The 21,092-nt window shown below is 40.3% G+C and overlaps 1 protein-coding gene across 1 annotated transcript; it reads right to left on the minus strand.

The window, feature by feature from the left end:
• Positions 268-20,812, minus strand: LOC109226526. The gene is made up of 10 exons (XM_019391303.1): positions 20,570-20,812; positions 19,774-19,833; positions 16,948-17,066; positions 16,662-16,786; positions 14,795-15,019; positions 14,012-14,172; positions 13,253-13,416; positions 11,949-12,031; positions 11,782-11,867; positions 268-647 (listed from the first exon to the last, which is right to left on the minus strand). Exons 1-10 carry the CDS (start codon positions 20,795-20,797, stop codon positions 504-506), a joined length of 1,395 nt encoding a protein of 464 aa, XP_019246848.1. The 5' UTR covers positions 20,798-20,812; the 3' UTR covers positions 268-503.

Genomic DNA, 21,092 nt, shown 5'->3' on the forward strand with positions numbered 1-21,092 from the left:
GACTAGGAATTCTCCCAAAAGTGATCATATACAAGAAGTCATGGATAATATGGTTACTCATATTATTCGCCGGTAAACCCATTTTTTATACATAATAAATATGAATTGGATCGGATAATTTATACATTTTATCATTACCCGTTTTCAACCCAAACCATATCCGACCCGACCCGCCCGTTTGCCACTCCTATATATCGTTAATCGCTTATGTTCCAATACAAATTCCTCCGATACACTAAGGTTTGAGCAGAAAGGCAATATTCAACCTTTAAAACTAAATTTTCCTTTAAGCACTTCAAATATTATGGGTACAAAATTTGACAACTTTAACCTTCACAAATTACAATAAATTGTCATTCGCCAGCAATTAGCTTTTATTGAAAGAGAAAGTAACACAAGCTCTAAGCAAACTTCTTTTATTTAAAAGGAATAAGGAGGTAAATAAGAAAAGTAAAAACAAGGCTATGCTATATGATACACCCAAAAAGGAAATAAAAAAAGGACTACAACACATAGGTGGACATAAAACTTGAGAATGCAGTCACATCCATCCAATCTGGAAAAAGACCTTTCAATTTAGCAGCAGACACTGTCAAATACTGGTCCACTACAGCCACATCAACCCTAATGGCATCTGAACTGCTCGCCTGCACGATAATGAAAGCAACAACATATTTTATTATTTAAAAAAATAAAAAATAAAAAGATGATATCATTCTAGATATGCTCATCTGAATAATAACGAACGTTCCACTTGTTGGTTGAGTAGACGGTATACGGGCAAAACCGGGGGTGCCCTACACCCCGATATTCCGGTGGGTCAAACAATGCAAAACCTAAATTACATGGGGTTGGAAATCGAAACCGGAACGCCAACATGCATACCGACCCTGAGAACAACGTTCGTGGAGGAGCCCGACCAACGGCTTGAGGTACGCCCAAAGGCGAAGGCGACCAGGTTAGTCTGCGGGTAATCTTCGAAATGTTACAGGCCCAACAGACGGCGAAAGCGCGGCTGCAAAATCAAAGTCGCGCCCCCAGCAAGGTCGAACCCGAACCATCCCGGGAAAACACCCGAAGAAATGAGCAGGCTACCGAAAGGCCAGGTAAAACTGAGACCAGTGTCAGCCCCGAAGTAATGAAAATACTTGAAGCACTAACCAAACGGGTGGAGTCAGGTGAAAAGAAAATTGAGGCAAACGACAAGAAGGTAGAGACATATAATTCCCGTGTCGATCAAATCCCAGGAGCGCCCCCGATACTGAAGGCCTGGACTCCAAGAAATTTGTCCAAAAGCCTTTTCCTCCGAGCGCGGCACCGAAGCTAATCCCGAAGAAGTTTCGTATGCCCGATATTTTGAAATATAACGAAACCACAATCCAAATGAGCATGTGACCTCCTACACATGTGCCATCAAGGGGAACGACTTGGAAGATGACGAAATCGAGTCGGTTTTGCTAAAGAAGTTCGGAGAAACTCTGTCAAAAGGAGCAATGATATGGCATCAAACCTTACCCCCAAATTTTATTAATTAGTTTGATATGCTTGCAGATGCTTTTGTGAAAGCACATGCCGGGGTCATCAAGGTCGAGACCAGAAAATCGAACCTTTTCAAGGTAAAGCAAAAAGACAACGAAATGCTCAGGGAGTTCGTATCATGGTTTCAAATGGAACAGATGGACTTGCCTCAGGTTGCGAATGATTGGGCCGTTCAGGCGTTCACTCAAAGACTTAACCCCCCAAAGCTCCTTGGCTTCACATCAGTTAAAATAAAATTTGGTAGAGTACCCGGCGGTAACTTGGGCCGACGTCCACAACAGGTACTAGTCAAATATCAAAGTCAAGGACGATCAGCTCGGGGCCCCTTCTGGGTTCGTTCATCCCACAGGTATAAGAGAGTCGTCGATCAGGAACCAAGACCGATCAGCTCGGGGACCCTTCTGGGTTCGTTCATCCCATCAGAACCAATGACAGGTATAAGAGAGTCGTCAATCAGGAACCGAGACCGAGCAGATACCGGTATCAACCATATGGCGGAGATCGAAGGGGTAACGGGTCTGGGCGTCACCCTACGAGGAACGAAAAGAGAAACGATCGAGGCCACAGTAGCCGGGGACTGATGAGCAAAAACAATTTCGATAGGCCACTTGGGACCAGGGAGGCACCAAGATTATCGGAATATAACTTCAACGTCGATGCTGCCAGCATCGTATCAGCCATCGGGCACATCAAGGATACCAAGTGGCCTTGACCATTGTAGTCCGACCCTACCCAGAGAAACCCTAACTTGATGTGTAAGTATAATGGCACTCATGGCCACAGGACCGAGGACTGTCGACAATTAAGAGAAGTGGCTCGGTTGTTCAATAACGGGCATCTCCGGTAATTCCAGAGTGATCTAGCCAAAAATCACTTCAGGAACAGGGACTCCAACAAAACAGACCGAACAAGAAGAACCTCAGCGTGTCGTCAACATGATCATTGGAGGGGTTGATGTCACTCAAGTGTCGATGATAAAACGCACTAAAGTATCTATCACGAGGGAGAAACGCACACGAGATTATATCCCAGAGGGAACCATTTCATTCAACGAGGATGCCGAAGGCATTGTACAACCTCATAATGATGCACTGGTAATATTTGTACTTATCAATAAATCTCGAGTTAAGCGTGTGTTGATTGATCGCCAACATCATCAAATCGAGGGTCGTATAGCGGTTGGTTTTACAAGATCAAATAGTGTCAGCAGTTCGGGTGTTGAATGAATTTAACATGGCATGTGAAACCACTAAAGGGGAGATAACCCTACCAGTGAACACCGCCAGGACCATCCAGGAAACGAGCTTCTATGTGATTGAATGGGATATGAGATATAATGCTCTATTCGGAAGACCATGGGTTCACAACTTGAGAGCGGTACCTTCAACCTTGCACCAGGCGTTGAAGTTCCCTATACCGGGAGGGATCAAGAAAATATACGGAGAACAGTCGGGTGCAAAGGAGATGTTTGCAGTCGATGAAGTACTCCGGGTACCAGCTGTTTCGGCAGTAAAAAGCGCAGTGCCGACCAGAAAGGCCGAAGTTAAATAGCAATCACCGATGCCAGTCCCGGTCGGATCGAAGGAACGAGGAGTCAATGAGGAGGATGACTACGGAGTTCCGAGATCATTCATAACTCCTGATGATACCGACGCCACCAAGTCAAAGGTCGAAGAATTGGAACAAGCCACTCATAAGCTGAGTTTGGACCCAAAGTTCCACCCGATTAAACAGAAGAGAAGACCTCAATCCAAGGTCAAGCATGCATTCATCACAGATGGTGTATCTAAACTCCTTAAAATAGGGTCCATTCGAGAAGTTAAGTACCCGGGCTAGTTAGCTAACGTAGTGGTAGTGCCTAAAAAAGGAAATAAGCTAAGAATGTGTGTAGATTACAAAGACATGAACAAGGCATGCCTTAAGGATTCCTTTCCTTTGCCTAACATCGATCGTATGATCGACGCGATGGCTAGGCACGAGATACTCAGTTTTCTCGATGCCTATTTGGGTACAACCAAATTCGGATAGAACCGGGCGATCAAGAAAAAATATCCTTTATCACTAAATTCGTCACCTATTGTTATAACGTAATGCATTTGGATTAAATAACGCCGGTGCCACTTATCAACGCCTAGTAAACCGGATGTTCGAAGAACAGATAGGAAAATCAATGGAAGTTTATATTAAAGACATGTTAGTTAAGTCCCTTCGCGCAGAGGATCATTTGAAACATTAGCAGGAAACCTTCGATATATTGAAGAAATACAATACGAAGCTGAAGAGGGAGAAGTGCGCTTTCGGGGTTGGATCGGGGAAGTTTCTCGGGTTCATGGTGTCCAATCGGGGGATCGAGATTAATCTTGACAAAATCAAAGCCATTAAAGACATCACTGTGGTGGACAACGTCAAGGCCGTTCAGAGGTTGACCAGGCGCATAGCCGCCTTGGGTCGGTTCATATCGAGGTTCTCAGACAAAAGCCATCGATTCTTCTCACTGTTGAAGAAGAAGAATAACTTTTCATAGAGTGTCAACAAGCTTTGGAAGAACTCAAGCGGTACCTTTCGAGTCCACCCATGCTCTACACTCCGAAGGCGGATGAGCAATTGTACCTTTCCTTGGCGGTATCCGAGGTGGCGGTAAGTGGAGTCTTAGTCTGGAAAGAGGAAGGTACGCAGTTTCCTATTTACTATGTTAGTAGAACTCTAGGCGAGGTCGAAACAAGGTATCCTCACCTGGAAAAAATTGGAGATCGCTTTACTAAACACCTCCAGAAAGTTAAAAACCATACTTTCAATGCTACCCCATATGTGTCGTAACCTCTTACCCACTAAGGAACATCATGCACAAACCAGAGCTCTTGGACCGATTGGCCAAATAGGCCATCGAAATTAGAGGGTACGATATCGAGTATCAATCCTGATTCGCCATCAAATCACAAATTTGGCAGACTTCGTAGCCGACTTTACGCCGGCCTTAATACACGCAGTCAAAAAGGAATTATTATTAGCCTCGGGGACTTCCTCAGGAATCTGGATCCTTTTTACGAACGGTGCCTCGAACGCAAAAGCGTCCGGACTCGGCATCGTGTTGAAACCACCTACGAGGGGTATAATTAGGCAATCTATTAGAACTGTAAAATTGACTAATAATGAAACTGACTTTAAGGCTATGATTGCATGTCTCGAATTAGCTAAAAACCTTGGGGCCGAGGTGATCGAAGCTAGTGCGACTCCCTCCTCGCAGTAAATCAAGTCAATGGAACGTTTGAAGTGAAAGAGGAACGGATGCGGAGCTACTTAGACAAATTACAGGTAACATTGCATCAATTCAGGGAATGGACCCTACAGCACGTGCCACGAGATTAGAACAGTAAGGCCGATGCTCTGGCCAATTTAGGGTCGGCAGTTGACACCGATGAGTTCAGCTTGGGAACAGTGGTACAACTAATGAAGTCGGTGATAGAAGAAGGCCACGCCGAAGTAAACTCAAAAAGTTTGACTTGGGATTGGAGAAACAAGTACATAGGTTACTTGATGACTGGAAAATTGCCCTCGGACCTCAAAGAATCGAGAGCTCTGCATACGTAGGCTGCAGATTTAGCTTGACCGAAGGGTCTTTGTTCAGAAGAACATTCGACCGCCCGCTAGCCATATGCTTGGGGGCGGGAGACACCGAAGATGCCTGGAGGAAAGTTCACGAAGGCACTTGCGGGAACCATTTGGGGGCGGAATCTTTGGTTCGGAAATTAATCAGGGCCGGCTATTACTGGACCGGATGGAGAAAGAAGCAAAGGACTTTGTAAGGAGATGCGACGCCCGCCAGAGACACGCACCAATAATCCACCAACCGGGAGAACTGCTTCATTCGGTCTTGTCCCCATGGCCGTTCAAAAATGGGGAATGGACATCGTCGGTCCCCTGCCGTGGGCACCCGGTAAGGCTCAAATCATACTATTCATGACTGATTATTTTTTCAAATGGGTCGAAGCTCAAGCGTTCAAAAGGTCCGGGAAAAAGAGGTCATTGACTTCATCTGGGACCACATAATATGTCGATTCAGCATACCGTCCGAAATCGTTTGCGATAATGGAAAACAGTTCATTGGCAGCAAGGTGAACAAGTTCTTCAAGGATCACAAGATTAAGAAAATACTATCAACACCATACCACCCGAGTGGAAACGGACAAGCAGAATCTACGAACAAAACCATTCTCCAAAACCTGAAAAAGAGGTTGACCGATGCCAAAGGGAGATGGAAGGAAATCTTGCCCGAAGTCCTTTGGGAATATCGTACGACCTCGAAGTCTAGTACCGGGGCCACCTTGTTCTCACTGGTTTACGGTGCCGAAGCCTTAATACCAATCAAAGTGGGAGAACCAAGCCCCAGGTTTCGATATGCGATCGAAGAGTCGAATGGCGAGGCCATGATCACGAGCCTGGAACTACTGGATAAAAAGCGTGAGGCCGCCCTAGTTGGGTTGGCCGCCTAGAAACAGCGGATAGAAAGTGTTAAGTAGTTAGTCATGTATAGTGTCTCACATAAGGAATTAGATACCTATTATTATGTAATCACTGCATATAAATAGGGCGTTGTACAACACTTTCGATAATCAATAATATTTTTCACTCGTGCTTCCTTACATGGTATTAGAGCAATCGTGAGAGATTTATCGCTGCGTATAAATTCCAGCGACTCCAGGAAGAGAAATGACAAATCGGAAGTCTTTTTCCGGCAAACACAGGTCTGCCACAAGTAAAGAGCCAATTTTCGTCAGTGTTGTGCAAAAACCAACACCGCCACGAAGTAGATCGGCATCCGGCGACCAACCCATAAAAAATCTCCATCACAAGATCCTCCACGCGTCGTCGGAAGAAAATTTTCCGGCAAAGTTCCGACACCACGCGCCGGCGGGTTGGGCCCTTTCCGATCACTTTTTGGAAAAATTTCTTTGGGACATATTGTTCGCAAGGGAATTCCGAGCCTACCCATCCAGGTTACACCAAATTTCGACCACTTTTATATTTTTCCGACGTAGACAATGATTTTTCCGACGTGAACAGTGATTTCAAAAGGGTTTCTGATTTTTCCGGCGTGAAAATTATAATGTCATTCGTATCAGAAGCCTTTGACTTACAATCCGTTGGATCCAATGCATTGAATTCAATCTAGATGGTTTCTTTATCAGATTATATTGAGTTCCTTCGGTACAAAGCATGTAAGCAGACGTATTCTAAGATAGCTTCTGTTGTTCAAACAGCTAATAGCGCGACGTGTGTCTCCTAATCTTCATCCTCTGAGTCTTGGGTCATTGATTCAAGTGCATCATATCATATTTTTGGTAACAAATCTATTTTCACTACTACTTCGTATTCTCAATCTCTTCCAATAGTCACAATGGCCAATGGGTCTCAAACATGGCAACTACAATAGGTCAAGCAAGCTACTTCCTTCCTTACCTTTAGATTCAGTTCTTTATGTTCCCAATAGTCCTTTTAATCTCATAGTTGTTAGTCACTTAGCCAAATCACTTAAATGCGCAGTTTTATTTCTTGATGACCTTGTTTTTATACAGGAACGCAGTACGAGGCAGATCATTGGTACTGATCATGAATCAAATGGACTTTATTACGTTATCCTTGCAAAATCACATACACTGACATCTTGTCTTCCTTCAACAACTTGTCCTGTTACTAATTCACCAAATTTGTTACATAAACGGTTGGGACATCCCAGTTTGTCAAACCTTCAGAAAATAGTACCTGGTTTATCTCACTTGTCCAATCTAGAGTGTGAGTCTTATCAGCTCGAGAAGCATACCCGCTCTCATTTCCCTCGGTGTCTTGATAATCGAGCAGAGTCACCTTTTACTCTAGTCCATTCAGACGTTTGAGGTCCTAGTCGGGTCAGTTCTACCTTAGGATTCCGCTACTTTGTTAATTTCATTCATGATTATTCCAGGTGCACTTGGATATTTTTTATGAAAAATCGATCTGAGTTGTTTTCTATTTTCAGACCTTCCACGCTGAAATACAAAATCAATTTGGGTTTCTATCCGCACATTTCGTAGTGATAATGCCCTAGAGTATTTATCTTCCCCATTTCAGCGGTTTATGAACTCTCATGGGATTATTCATTAAACATCTTGTCCATACACATCTCAACAAAATAGGGTACCTGAAAGAAAGAATAGACGCCTTATTGAAATTGTCGTACCCTACTCATACAATCTCATGTTCCGTTACGTTTTTGAGGGGGATGCAGTTCTTACATCTTGTTATCTTATTAATCGTATGTCATCTTTAGCTATCTAGAATCAAGTTCCATTCTCTGTCATGTTTCCCCACTTACCTTTATTTTCTCTTCCACCCCGTGTCTTTGGAAGTACGTGTTTTGTTCATAACCTTACTTTAGGAAAAGATAAGTTAGCTCATCATGCTCTTAAGTGTGTATTTCTGTGTTAATAGAGAACGCAAAAGGGGTATCGATGTTATTCTCCTGACCTCCAGCGGCACCTTATGCCCGCTGATGTTACCTTCTTTGAAACTCAATCATACTTCATAGGCCCAGGTAATCACTTAGATATTTCTGAGGTGCTACCAGTTTCAGCTTTTGGAGATTCAGTCAATATCTCCCATTCATCTTCCTCTACAACTCCAGCTCCACCACATACAGCTCCAATTGCAGCTCTGATTCCACCACCCAGTCCAGTTCAACCTTCTACAGCCCCACCACTCTTGACTTATTATCGTCGTCCACGTCCAGCATCAGGCCCAAGTGATCCTGCATCAAATTTTGCACCTACTGCGAACTTGTCTCCTCTTAGTCAACTAATTGCACTTCGCAAAGGTGTACGATCCACACTTAATCCTAATCCCCATAATGTCGGTTTAAGTTATCATCGTCGGTCATCACCTCATTGTGTTTTTATATCATCTTTGTCCACTGTTTCTATCCTAAGTCTACAGGTGAGGCACTATCTCATCCAGGATGGCAACAGGCTATGATTGACGAGATGTCTGATTTATATGCGAGGGGCACTTGGGAGCTTGTTCCTCTTCCTTCAGGTGAGTCTACTGTTGGTTGTCGTTGGGTTTATGCAGTCAAAGTCGGCCCGGATGGCCAGATTGATCGGCTTAAGGCTCGTCTTGTTGCAAAAGGATACACTCAGATTTTTGGGCTTGATTATAGTGACACTTTCTCTCCCGTGGCTAAAGTAGCATATGTTCGTCTCTTTTCTCCATGGCTCTTATACGTCTTTGGCCTTTTTATCAGTTAGACATTAAGAATGTTTTTCTCCACGGTGATCTTGAGGAAGAAGTATATATGGAGCAACCACCTGATTTTGTTGCTCAGGGTAGTTTAGTGGTCTTGTATGCCGATTGCGCAGGTCACTACATGGTTTGAAACAGTCCCCTCGAGCTTGGTTTGGTAAGTTCAGCACAGTTATTCAGGAGTTGGCATGCCTCGTAGTGAAGTTGATCACTTTATGTTTTATCGGCATTCTACTCCTAATCTGTGTATTTATCTGGTGGTTTATGTTGATGATATTGTTATTACTGGCAATGATCAGGATGGTAGTACTAATCTAAAGCAGCATCTCTTTCAACACTTCCAGACTAAGGATCTAGGCAGATTGAAGTATTTTCTAGGTATTGAGGTCGCTCAGTCTAGCTCAGGTATTGTTATTTCACAGCGGAAGTATGCCTTAGACATTCTTAAGGAGACTAGAATGATGGGCTGCAAACCTGTTGACACTCCTATGGATCTGAATGCTAAGCTTCTGCCAGGACAGGGGGAGCCTCTTAGAGATAACGAGATATAGGAGGTTGGTTGGCAAATTGAATTACCTCATAGTGACTAGACCTGGCATTTCTTTTCCGGTGAGTGTTGTAAGTCAGTTTATGGATTCTCCCTGTGATAGTCACTAGGATGCAGTTGTTCGCATTCTTCGGTATATAAAGTCAGCTCCAGGCAAAGGATTACTATTCGAGGATCGAGGCCATGAGCAAATTGTTGGGTACACAAATGCCGATTGGGCAGGATAACCTTATGATAGACGTTCTACGTCTGGATATTATGTTTTAGTAGGAGATAATTTGGTCTCTTGGAAGAGCAAGAACAGAATGTAGTTGCTCGATCAGGCGCCGAAGCCGAATATCGGGCCATAGCTATGGCAACGTGTGAGCTAGTTTAGGTCAAGCAATTGCTCAAGGAGTTGAAGTTCGGAGAAATCAGCAAGATGGAACTGGTGTGTGATAATCAAGTTGCGCTTCATATTGCGTCAAATCCAGTGTTTCATGAGAGGACTAAACATATTGAAATCGACGGTCACTTTTTCGGAAAAAATATACTCTCAGGAAATATTGTTACAAAGTTTGTGAAGTCGAATGATCAGGTAGCAGATGTTTTCACTAAGTCTCTTGCTGGTTCTCATATTGGTTACATCTGTCACAAGCTCGGTACATATGATTTATATTCACCGGCTTAAGGGAGAGTGTTAAGTAGTTAGTCATGTATAGTGTCCCACATCGGGAAGTAGATACATATTATTATGCAATCATTGTATATAAATAGGGCGTGGTACAATACTTTAGATAATCAATAATATTTTTCTCCCGTGCTTTCTCACAATCTACAACCAAAGAGCCAACCTCCGACACTTCAAGATCGGGGACTTGGTGTTGAGAAAAGTGACATTGCACTCCCAGAACCCGAACGAGGGAAAGCTGGGACCAAATTGGGAAGGACCATATCGAGTCGTCGGAATTACCGGCAAATGCTCGTACAAACTCGAAGCAGAAAACGGTGTACAGCGACCAAAAAACTGGAACTGACGCAAATAAAGCGGCTGACGCAAATAAAGCGGTACTACTGCTAAGGTACGATCTCAATTACTCTTTAATAATATTATGAATCGGACTACCACCTGCAGGCAACGGCCAAGGGAGAATATGACTATTAGGTCTGAAAGCACGCATTGCACTCTTTTCCCTTGAACCGGTTTTGTCCCAAAATGGGTTTTTCGGCAAGGTTTCCAATAGGGCAACAGTAAATCATGCTAACTTAGATTCGAAGCCCGATCTCAAACCGGAGTCAATGGGCGCATCAATAGTACCCGAGCCCTCTTAAGCTCGACCTCGAATATTGGGGGACATCACCCTCGGGTTAGGGTTCTTAGCAAGGAAAGGACATTTCGAAAGAACCCTGCCCACATAGCCCACCTTAGCCATGATACAAATTTTTATCATGTACTGTACACATTGAAACGAAAGAAAGTTCTGCCTTGCTATTACGCATTTTCTTACTTCTTAAAACCAGGATCCTAAGAGCCCACGGGCTATCCTATTCGAGGACTATCGAGCCCAAGGGCTACCCTTACTCGGGGACTATCGAAAGAAAAAAGTTTGGATAAACCGAGCTACTAAATCTCGGGAGCATCAAACCTAGGCGGTGCCCAAAAATAAAAGGCTACGGCCACCCAAAAAATGACTCAGAGACGTACGAAGCTCGTAATCAAAGTAAGGACTTTATAAAAATTCAAAACCTGCTAAAAGGTTATCCTCGGCAAAAGCATCGTCTAAAAACACTTAAGCATCTTGAAGAAAAAAACTTCCGGTCACACCGAGTTTTCAAAGCCTCGAGACCATGTAAGATGCAGAGACGATTGAGCAATTTCATGGTGTATTATGTCAAGAAGTAACAAATATATATATACAAGTACATGGCCCCAACTATAGAAAGAATCAAAAAAGAAAACCCTATAGATTTGTTGTGAATCCCTATGATACTGCTATGTACATTACATAAGAGTATGTCTTCGTTCACTAAGTAACAGAATGTCTACGTTCATTATGTAACAATTGTTATTACTATTTATCGCCTTTGGATCATGCTTTTAGTTTCGTTGGTTCGCCTAGCGGGTTAAGTCAGGTGTCATCATGGCTTGGGCAAATTGGGTCGTGATACACATGAAATTATCAACACAATAGGTCCAACACTTTAAGCTTATTTTAAATTCTTTAAAAGCGACTTGAAGGCAAAGCCTAATTATTCTTTGGGTAAGGACACAATTTTTCTTCTGGAAAGATATCAAAACTAGCCACCAAAGTGTTGTCAGTACTAAGCTTTCACAGTAACATATAGTTTATGCAGGCAGATTAGACACAATAGTATACGAGCATATGTATTTTGAATAAGTTGATACAACTGACTGAAATAAAGCATCTGCCATGAAGTCATACCTCCAACCAAAAGGTCCAGTTTTTATCGCCTGCACCACTTAATCTACATATATATGATGGAGGACCATTACCAGTCTTCTCAGGAGCTGTATAACATGTCCACTGAGATTAACAATGCTGCCATAGGGAAAAAGATCCATACTGAAAGCTGAAAACATATAGATTACCTGGAAGAATGTTATCTGCAAATGACCAGCTGGATAATGAACCAGTAATATTAAGGACTGCAACCCAGACTTCCTTCAAGGAACTGAAAGCAGACAAGAGAAACTATGAAACAGCTGATTAATTACTAGGGACAGAGAATCTAGTTTTAACACAATAGTACTAGGAGAAAATATACTAGGAAACCTTATCATATCTGAGTTATGAAGTTCAACTTTATCCTGTTTGCAGTTCATGATCGATTTTTGGCATCAATTTCGAGCAATGGAGATTGAAAATAATCCGAGGACCAATATTTCCCGAGTTCAAACAAGGTAAACATCAACTTTATGATTTCACATGCTATACTCTATTAAACCTAAGAAATGCCTGTCAAACTTGGGAGAGTCGTATCCAGCAATAAATAACAGCATCACATTGACATGAACCGCATATTTCAGAGGGATCTTTCTGTAATCAGATTACTACAATTTGATACAGCTAGCGGATAATCTACATCAACATGTTTAGCAAAAAAAAAAATATGAATCTACATTAAAACATGAATTGAACATTCGGGTCACTATGAGATCACATAAAGTGCCATGACAGATACTAGTAACCTGTATTCATTAACTTAAAACAGGTAAAATAAGTGTTTGGGTCCTCGGATGTGAGAGGTCATGGTCATCTTTGATACACTATAAATACATTCTATTTAACCAAGGACCATGAATCTCTGAACTCATCTTAAGATTCACTGTTGAAAAAGCCCCGTTGAAGAGAGACTTTAATCCTGTAAGCAGTTCTGAATTCTGATAAATTTTTGGTGTCAATTTCAAGGAAAAAAGATTGAAAACTTCATGTGAGCAAAATATTTCCTGAGTTCAAAACAACATAAAACTCATTTCTATGGTTCCACAGTCCTATACTCTATTAAACCTTAGAAATATTGTCAAAACGACGGACAATCATATTGAGCAGTCAATAGAAACATCATCCCATGAACTATCAATAGAAACATCATCCCATGAACTGCATAATTCAGAGGGTTCTTCTTTAAAAATCTGACTACTAAATAGTTTTGACACAGCCAGCAGATAATTTATATCTACATCAGAACATGAAGAAATTCAGTGCACCAGGAGATCACATAAAGTGGCATAGCACTAAAGTTGGTAACCTCCAGGAAAATGGATCTCCACTAATTTAACATTTCAAAAATGTATCGGATCCCTTGGATTTAATACTCCTGAACTCATTTTTAAGATTCACTTTTGAAAATGCCAATATGAATAAAGACATAAATTGTAATTATCCAATTTACCCAAGGGAAAACTCCAAGTAGATCCTGCGGGAACCCCCACTCAAACTCTCTTGTGGCTTGTTAATCGCCAAATGTGGGAAATGATTGTATTCAACCAAGACATCCGAACTTTGCGCAGGAAACGTCATGCATCTTGAAAACAACGAAGATATTGGAAATATCCCCTGCAAAAGGGAAAAGATTATTACATGAAAGCAAAATATATTATTTGAATTACCACTAGGACATACAGCAACGACAACAAACCTAGTACAATCCCACTAGGACATAATTTACAAAAATTATCAGAGCGCCACTTCAATACAACAGCAAAGCTTTAGAAAAGTTGCACTTCATCACGAAACTCGGCTGTAACCCAGTTTACTCCCCCATCAAATCTTAAGAACATCTTTCGAAAACAAGAACAGTCACATGGTAATAGTTCTCGAGTAAACAAGATTTCAAAACCAACAGCTATAGGATTCAGGATGAAAGTAGTTCCCTTTTTCCCCTCTTTTTTTTTGGGAGAACCAATAAGGTGATTTTATAATCCAGCACAGGAAGTGCTGCAAAAACTGTACATACAGAAAGTATGCAGCCTGAGCATGTTACTACTTAAGGGAAGCAAGGACTGGATACAAGCTGGTATATGTAGGAGCAAATCTAACCAATTCAAGACCTTTATAAAAGAAGACAGGCCTATGTCCTATGGGGAAAAAGCACATAAATATCATATGAAAATATGTTTGGCTAATCATAGCCAAGCTTCAAAGTAGCTACCATCCAATCAGCTTGGTGAGACTGTTTGACAGCAGCAAAGGATAATTCTGTATTAATGTGCAGTGCATTGGCCACTTCAGGGGCATGTTTGAAAACGAAAGGCAGAGAATTGGAGTCAACAACAGCAAAATCATAGGTAGTTTCCATAATTTGACTGGCACCTGTCAAGCCAGCATTAACTTATTAGTAATTAGTAAGAAGATACAAAGGAATTCATCTGGAAGTGTACGCAATCACAGATTAAACTCAAAAAATTAAGTTGCATACTCGTACTATTGGGTTCCATCTTACAATATGTTTGGTTAGGATTAAAAGGGGAAGAGAAGGAGTTGGAAGTAAAACAGGGGGGCCGGTACTCTCCTTGTCAGTTTCCAGAATTGGACAAAATCTAAAAGGAGAGAGTATATCTCCTTCTGTCCTAATCATATCAGACAACTGGTTATAAATGATCACTATATACCCGAAAAGAAAAAACAATGAGTTTCTTTTTGATTCACTGTTCCCTCCCCTTCATAGAAGCAACTAGGAAGCAATACAAATTAAGCAGCACATGAAACGATGGGGCATATCTTCTGACAACTTCTGCCCACTTAGTTCTGTAACTCCAGAAAGGAGAGAGCTTTTCGTCCAGAGGGGTTCATAGCATCTAAGAAGCGCCAAAAACTGAAATATATACTTGAACCGAATTGTAATCTGGAAAATTCACTTTTTAATCTCTTCCCTTCTTTTTTCCTTTTTATTTTCCTTCTTATTAGGGAAAATGAATTGCTACTTCTTTGATACCTGCACTCCTGATAGTATGCTGGAATATAACTCTTTTTGGTGCGTCAGTACTGTATGGAAAGAATTGTGATGAAAGGGCCAGAGCGAGAACACTGCTGTGTAGCAAAAAATGCATTATAGGTGACCTGGCTAACCAGTAGCTCACAACAGGCAAAAGAGGCCCAATGGACCAACTAGTCACCAGTCCAATTATTGCTGCCACTATAACATCAGGAACAAAATACCCTGCAAAGCAAATGAGCTACCTATTTATCATATTGTATAACTAAATGCTCAAATTCAATTGCAATTTCATCAGATATCAAGGTCTTCACAAGTTCACATAAAGGAAAGCTGCAACAGTCAGTGTAATGAATCTCTGGATCATTTTCACCTTGACATTTTCTCCGTATTTATATTTTTATTTTGCATAAATATTTTGATTCATTCAGCCTGAGCTTCAAGTAAAACAAATTGCAGGTTTTCCATTTTGTCGATTGAGATTTCTGTGCCTTCAAGAGCATTATAGTTTGGAGGAGCAGCGTAAAAATGTTCTGGTACCAAAGAAGTTATTCTGCAATTTTAAGAATTTTTATCACATGCTCTAATTTCATAATTTGGCCACTATGAAGAGAGATGAATTTCAAAATGACAGAAGGATAAAAGAAAAAATCTAGTCTAATCAAGAGTACGTGCATAAATGAAGCATTTCGGCATCAAGTAATAAACATTCTGCACTTTCTGTCGTAAGGTATTCGACTACTCCATATGTTGCAACTTGATCTAACATACCTATTTGACTACAAGATTTTGATTTGGGGATGGTAAGACAACCTTTCATTTCATTGTTTAGTTGGCTGCACAATCAAGACCAGTGTTTAAAAGGCGCGGACGTGATGCAAAGTGTTTTACCTGATAGCGGGCGAGGCATAAGCCTCGAGGCACTGGGCATAAGCCCCATGGATCTTTAATTTTAATATTTTAGAAATTAATGTAACAGAAATAGATATTAAAAGAAGGTAAAACTACAATGCAATTATAAAAACTTCAAGAGAATACAAAATAAGTTGAAATGTATACAGAACTGCTTCATCTTACAACGCTACTCAAAATCAGTGGTTAACTAAAACTAATCAGAATTGCTTCAACTTACATTTTATAAAATAAAAATAAAAAATAAAAAATAATAATAAAAAAACGACTTTGAAAAGGAACTGAGTAAAAATTTATAAACTAGAGCAAGAAAACTTGAAAGGAAGGAAAAGTGAAGAAAGAATTATAATCAGAAGCGTCGAACCAAAGCAAGTGATGAAGGATGATGCATTCTGCTTTGTCATTTGCAAATTTTCATTTTCCCTTTTACCGGTAAAAGATGAAGAGAAAGAACAAAGGGCTAAGAATAAAAATCTTCTGATTTTTAAGTTTTTTGACTTTTCAGAATTTAACAACTGACACGTTTTTTTGTAATAAATTAAGGTCTTGTTTAGCAACTTTAATGCTATTTTGGAGAGGTTTCATGGGCTTACGCCCCAAAATAAAAGCTCGCTCAACGCCTAAGCGTACGTCCAGAGCAATAGGGCTTACACCCTGCAATACTTTTGCCCTCCCAAAAAAAAAAAAAAAGTCGCCGCGTTGCCTTTTTACTACCCACGGGGGCTCACCCCATGACTCGTCCTAAGAACGCCTTCTAAAACACTGATCAAGACCACTATTATGCACTCCAACCTGTGTGCCAATACATCTACGTTTCACGTAAGGCAAGCATGTGCAAAAATCATCATAGTGCCAATCCTCTAAAAAGGAGTAAAGATTTATCAATTAATCGTCAATTGTTTGACATGTATGTACAAACAATTTCTACTATAGAAACAATGTCGGAGATACTAACCAAAAGGAGGGGGAAGTGAGCCTGTCATGCCCATTTTTTCGATAACAAAAGCAACAAGAAATCCACCAAAATACACTGTGTACATTAGGCAAGGAATGAGAGGGATCACATAACATGCAGTTGACCTGACAAAAACAGCTTTTGATCAGTAAAATATGTTATTAACTAATGAGCAACAGGCTGGAACTTCAGAGGCATAAACTAGTAACAAGAGAACATACAGTTTTCTGGAGTTGTACAAACAAAAAGTTAGTTAGCAGAGAAGCAGATAACTAATAAACTTTACCTGAAAGATCTGAGACCAAAGGACTTGATAGACAGGCGAAAGGAAACCCAAGCAGGAAGCATGAATACTGACATTACAAATGTCAAGAAACCTCCACTCAGCCCTACGACAAGGTAAGCCTGCTTGCAGGATGCCATTTAGCCATTTCATTTTTGAAACAAATAGAAAAGGGAAAGGGCCAAATTTACCCTCTACTTTCGGATATTGTCTACATTTAATATCTGTTATACTCCGGCAAAATTTACCCCTACCATTAGCACTGTTTTGAAAGGCGTGGGAACAAGGCGAGACATTTTACATATGCCTATGCGAAGCGTAAGGCCTGATGCACGGGGCATAAGCCCCATGGGCATTTAATTTTTAATATTTCATAAAATAATATAATTACAATAAATATTTTAAATAGGTAAAATTGCATAAAAATTTGAAGAAAACTATAAATAAGTGAAAAATATATAGAGATGTGCTCCAAAAAAACTAGTCAATGCTATGGAGGAACTTTTTTTTTTTTTTGATGAAGTAAGTGGTGTATTAATGACAAAAGCATTCAGTGGATGCACATATTACAAAATAAAAGAAGATATCAGCTCCTAAGAAGAAATCATAAGACTAGAGAGCTGATAAATTCCATAAATTGGTCAGGGTTATACATAGGGGAGAGTTTAACCCTACAAAAAAGAGTGACCAAACATCTAGCCTTGAGTAGGTATCTAGCAGTTGAGATGCCATCAAAGCATCTTTGATTCCTTTCTGTCCATAAGCACCACAAAATAGCAGCAGGAACCATAGACCAGATTTTCTTTATCAGTGTTTCAAAAAGCGTCCGCTTCCTCGCTTTAAGCGAGAAGCGATGCGAAGCGAGAAGGTGCACGCTTCACATGGGTGAAGCGACTCAAGTATAAAAAAGCAACCGCTTCCCACTAAAAAACGAGAAGCGACCAAGCGATGCGATGCGAAGGAAGCGACCGCTTCTGTGTTTTAAAACAGAGCCAGCCCTATTTTATTAAAAACGAAAATTTGTGATTAAACACTGGTCTTTCTTCAAGCGAACAGCAGCAACTAGGGTTTTAAAGCAGAAAGCATCGACTAGGGTTCTTCTTCTTCAAGTTCAAGTGTTCAACAGCAACAGGTATGTTTTGATTTCCTCCTTATTCTTCTTCTTTTTCTTTTACTGTTTCAACGTCCAAATAGTAGCGAAATGCTGGCGAATTTTTTTTTTACCTTCAGTTCTTTCTCATAATTGATGTCAATCCTTGGGTTCTTCTTTCTCTGCCCAGTTTTTAACCGAGAATTACTGCCCTTCCTCTAATTTTTATATCCTTTATTCTTAGTTCTTATTGCCTTTCTTATGTGTTATGTAGTTGTTCTTTTAATGGCACCAAAAGAAGATAGGAAAGACCCGGCTAGGGCTTACTCAGCAAGAGTTAGCGAGACCAACAAGATGCCAATTAGATGTCTTTTTTGTGACAAGATTTCAAATGGGGGAATCTATCGTCAAAAAGCGCATCTAATCGGGGGTGATCCAAATGTCGCATCTTGTATTGAACATTTGCTTAGAATTACATGTGTTGTCCATGCAGTATTAATTTTAAATTTTTTTTTAAATTCCGCTTCACTTCAGAAAAGCGAGCGTTTCGCTTCTCGCTTCTCGCTTTAAGCGAAATGGGGGTTGTCGCTTTTCCTCGCTTCACGCTCTTCACAACACTGTTCTTGATGGACTTCTCAACTTTCCATGAACTCGAACTCACAAAAACTTCCTTGACACTGCATGGCATTGTCAAACGCAAACCAAAAAGTGAAAGAAACATGGACCATATGCCTGTTGCAACTGGATAGTGAAGAAATAAATGGTTGGTTGTTTCAGAGTTGCTTTGGCACATGTTGCATCTGCTAGCAAGCTTAAAACCCCTTCGGATGAGATTGTCATGGGTTAGGCATGCTCCATTTAGGGTTATCCAGCAAAAAGCACTGACCTTTGGAGGCATTTTTGTCCTCCAGATTAGTTTACATGGGCCACTGATCAATCATTTCCTTCCTGGAGCTTAAGGTTTGATAACTAGCTATAATTCTTTTTTCCTATTTTAGTTAGGATAGGTTTTCTTAACCTTATTCTTATTCTAGTTCAATAAGAATTAGTTTTTCTAAGTTTTTGCTTCAAAAACGTGATTTCTCTTTTGTTTGATTCTTCTTTCTTTATTCGACGCTTCTTCTGGATTGAGAAACGAATGGGTAAGGTTCTTCTTATCTTACATTCTTCTCACATGAGTTTGAAGAACCCTTTCGCTCGTTTTGTGAAAAACTTTAGCGGAGTGCTTTTGTTTTTCTCTCTTCTTTGTGCTTGAGAGGAGCAAAACCTTGAAAGTACATCAAATATACATTGTTCCTCATATCCAAGTTAAGCTTGACTCACGCATGGGTAGGAATTAGCAATATAGTACAGGTACATTGTTCCTCAAGACATGCCATAAATCTTTAACATCCAACATTCGATTTCACATTCCTTCATGTCTTAGCAATAAGAAAGTACAGGTGTATTCTTTTATGGTGATTTCTAAAAACGGTGGATGAAGGAGAAGAATAAGTGCCTTAAATAAAAGGGATTTGGGAGATTGTGGGTTACTGTAAGGGCTGCGGTAATTTTTAAAAAGTTCGCTAATGGTAGGGGTAGTATAACAGAGGCTAAATAAAGACAATATCCGAAAGTAGAGTTTAAATTTGGCCCTCCTTACACACTTCACCAAGTATGGAAAACCCGGTTGACAAAGTCAATCAACCTCAAAAGAAGAGTATTAAATGCAGATAACTTATAGAAAAAATATTACGCACCACTGTTAAAATGGAATACAACCCAAATGCTCCCCAAAATGTAGCTTCAAAAACTAGTTCCTAGAGAAGAAAAAAAAGAAAAGAAAAACGAAAGAACGTCAATCATTGCCATGATCTCTGCAATATAAGCATAAATCTTGTGAACTCCACATATATGGCATTTTGCCGATAAAATCTCTATATAACTCATGGAAGAAGCATAGTTGAGTCATCAAATCACAAATGCATGGTTTATATAATTATTATGGAACAGAATTTGGAAATTAACGCACCACTTAACACTTAAATTTCTCCAAATTTCCAACCCCCCCCCCCCCCCGGGTGCGAGCACGGGCAAAAGAAAATCCCCTCCAGCATTAACTAACAAGAAAAGGAGGTGTTACCTAACCTACTCTGCCTATATCTCCCCTCTCCCTCATTCGCATTCTTAATACTCATCACAAAATAAGATTGAATAGTTAAATGGCAAAAAAACTATCAGCTGTTTTTAGACACCAATTAAAAATCATGACACAATATATCCAAGTAGTCCTAAAATAAGCAGAATGTATCGGCTTGCTTTCTTCGTTTTACCGTTTTGAAATCCAAAGTATTCTCTAAGGGCTGTCAAAAGTGCAGTGGAATTACCAAAAAAATATATAAAAATCAGTCCACAGTGTAATGAGTGAAATGAAGAACAAGATAGATCTTTGTCAGGGTACATATTTATAAAAAAGGAAAAGATGAAACAAAAAAAACATATATATGAAAAGCAGAAATCTTTGCCAAAACAATATTAAAAAGATTAAAGTTGTACCTCTTTTGACAACTTCACGACAGAAACATCTTGAGTCAAAGGGAAGCTTTTCCAGAGCATTCTTGGAATCAACATCCCAGCAAGTGAACAGGGTATGAACATCATGAATGCCAAATATGGTGTAGAAAACCTATTCATGAAAACAATTTCAGAAATTTTGTCGGTCAAGCGGAAAACTTCTGTTTGTTGGTGTAAAAGTATAAGCAGCTTGATGAGGATGTGGCACATCTAAGTCCTTTATAAAGCAAGAAAATGATAGCAATTTGACAGGAGAATTTGAGAAGCAACTTGAGGCATTCCTCACATGCAACATTTATTTGGCTGGTGTCTTTATGTTACATAAAACGTGTTCCAGTATATATATATATATATATATATATATAGAACATACAGAACAAAAAAAAAAAACCCGGTGTAATCCCACAAGCGGGGTCTGGGGAGGTAGTGTGTACGCACACCTTACCCTACCTTCAAGAAGGTAGAGAGGTTGTTTCTGGTAGACCCTCGGCTATATATATATATA

Source organism: Nicotiana attenuata, chromosome 6 (genome assembly GCF_001879085.1).
Source record: "Nicotiana attenuata strain UT chromosome 6, NIATTr2, whole genome shotgun sequence".
Classification (NCBI taxonomy): domain Eukaryota; kingdom Viridiplantae; phylum Streptophyta; class Magnoliopsida; order Solanales; family Solanaceae; genus Nicotiana; species Nicotiana attenuata.

What these genes read in the sequence shown, in the direction of transcription:
- LOC109226526 (XM_019391303.1), bottom strand. Translation starts at nt 20,797, where the DNA reads ATGTGCCACATCCTCATCAAGCTGCTTATACTTTTACACCAACAAACA. An exon ending in TTTGGTCTCAGATCTTTCAG is followed by an intron (nt 16,787 to 16,947) that starts GTAAAGTTTATT and finishes TGTTTTTGTCAG; the next exon opens with GTCAACTGCATGTTATGTGA. An exon ending in CTCACTTCCCCCTCCTTTTG is followed by an intron (nt 15,020 to 16,661) that starts GTTAGTATCTCC and finishes TTTGCTTTGCAG; the next exon opens with GGTATTTTGTTCCTGATGTT.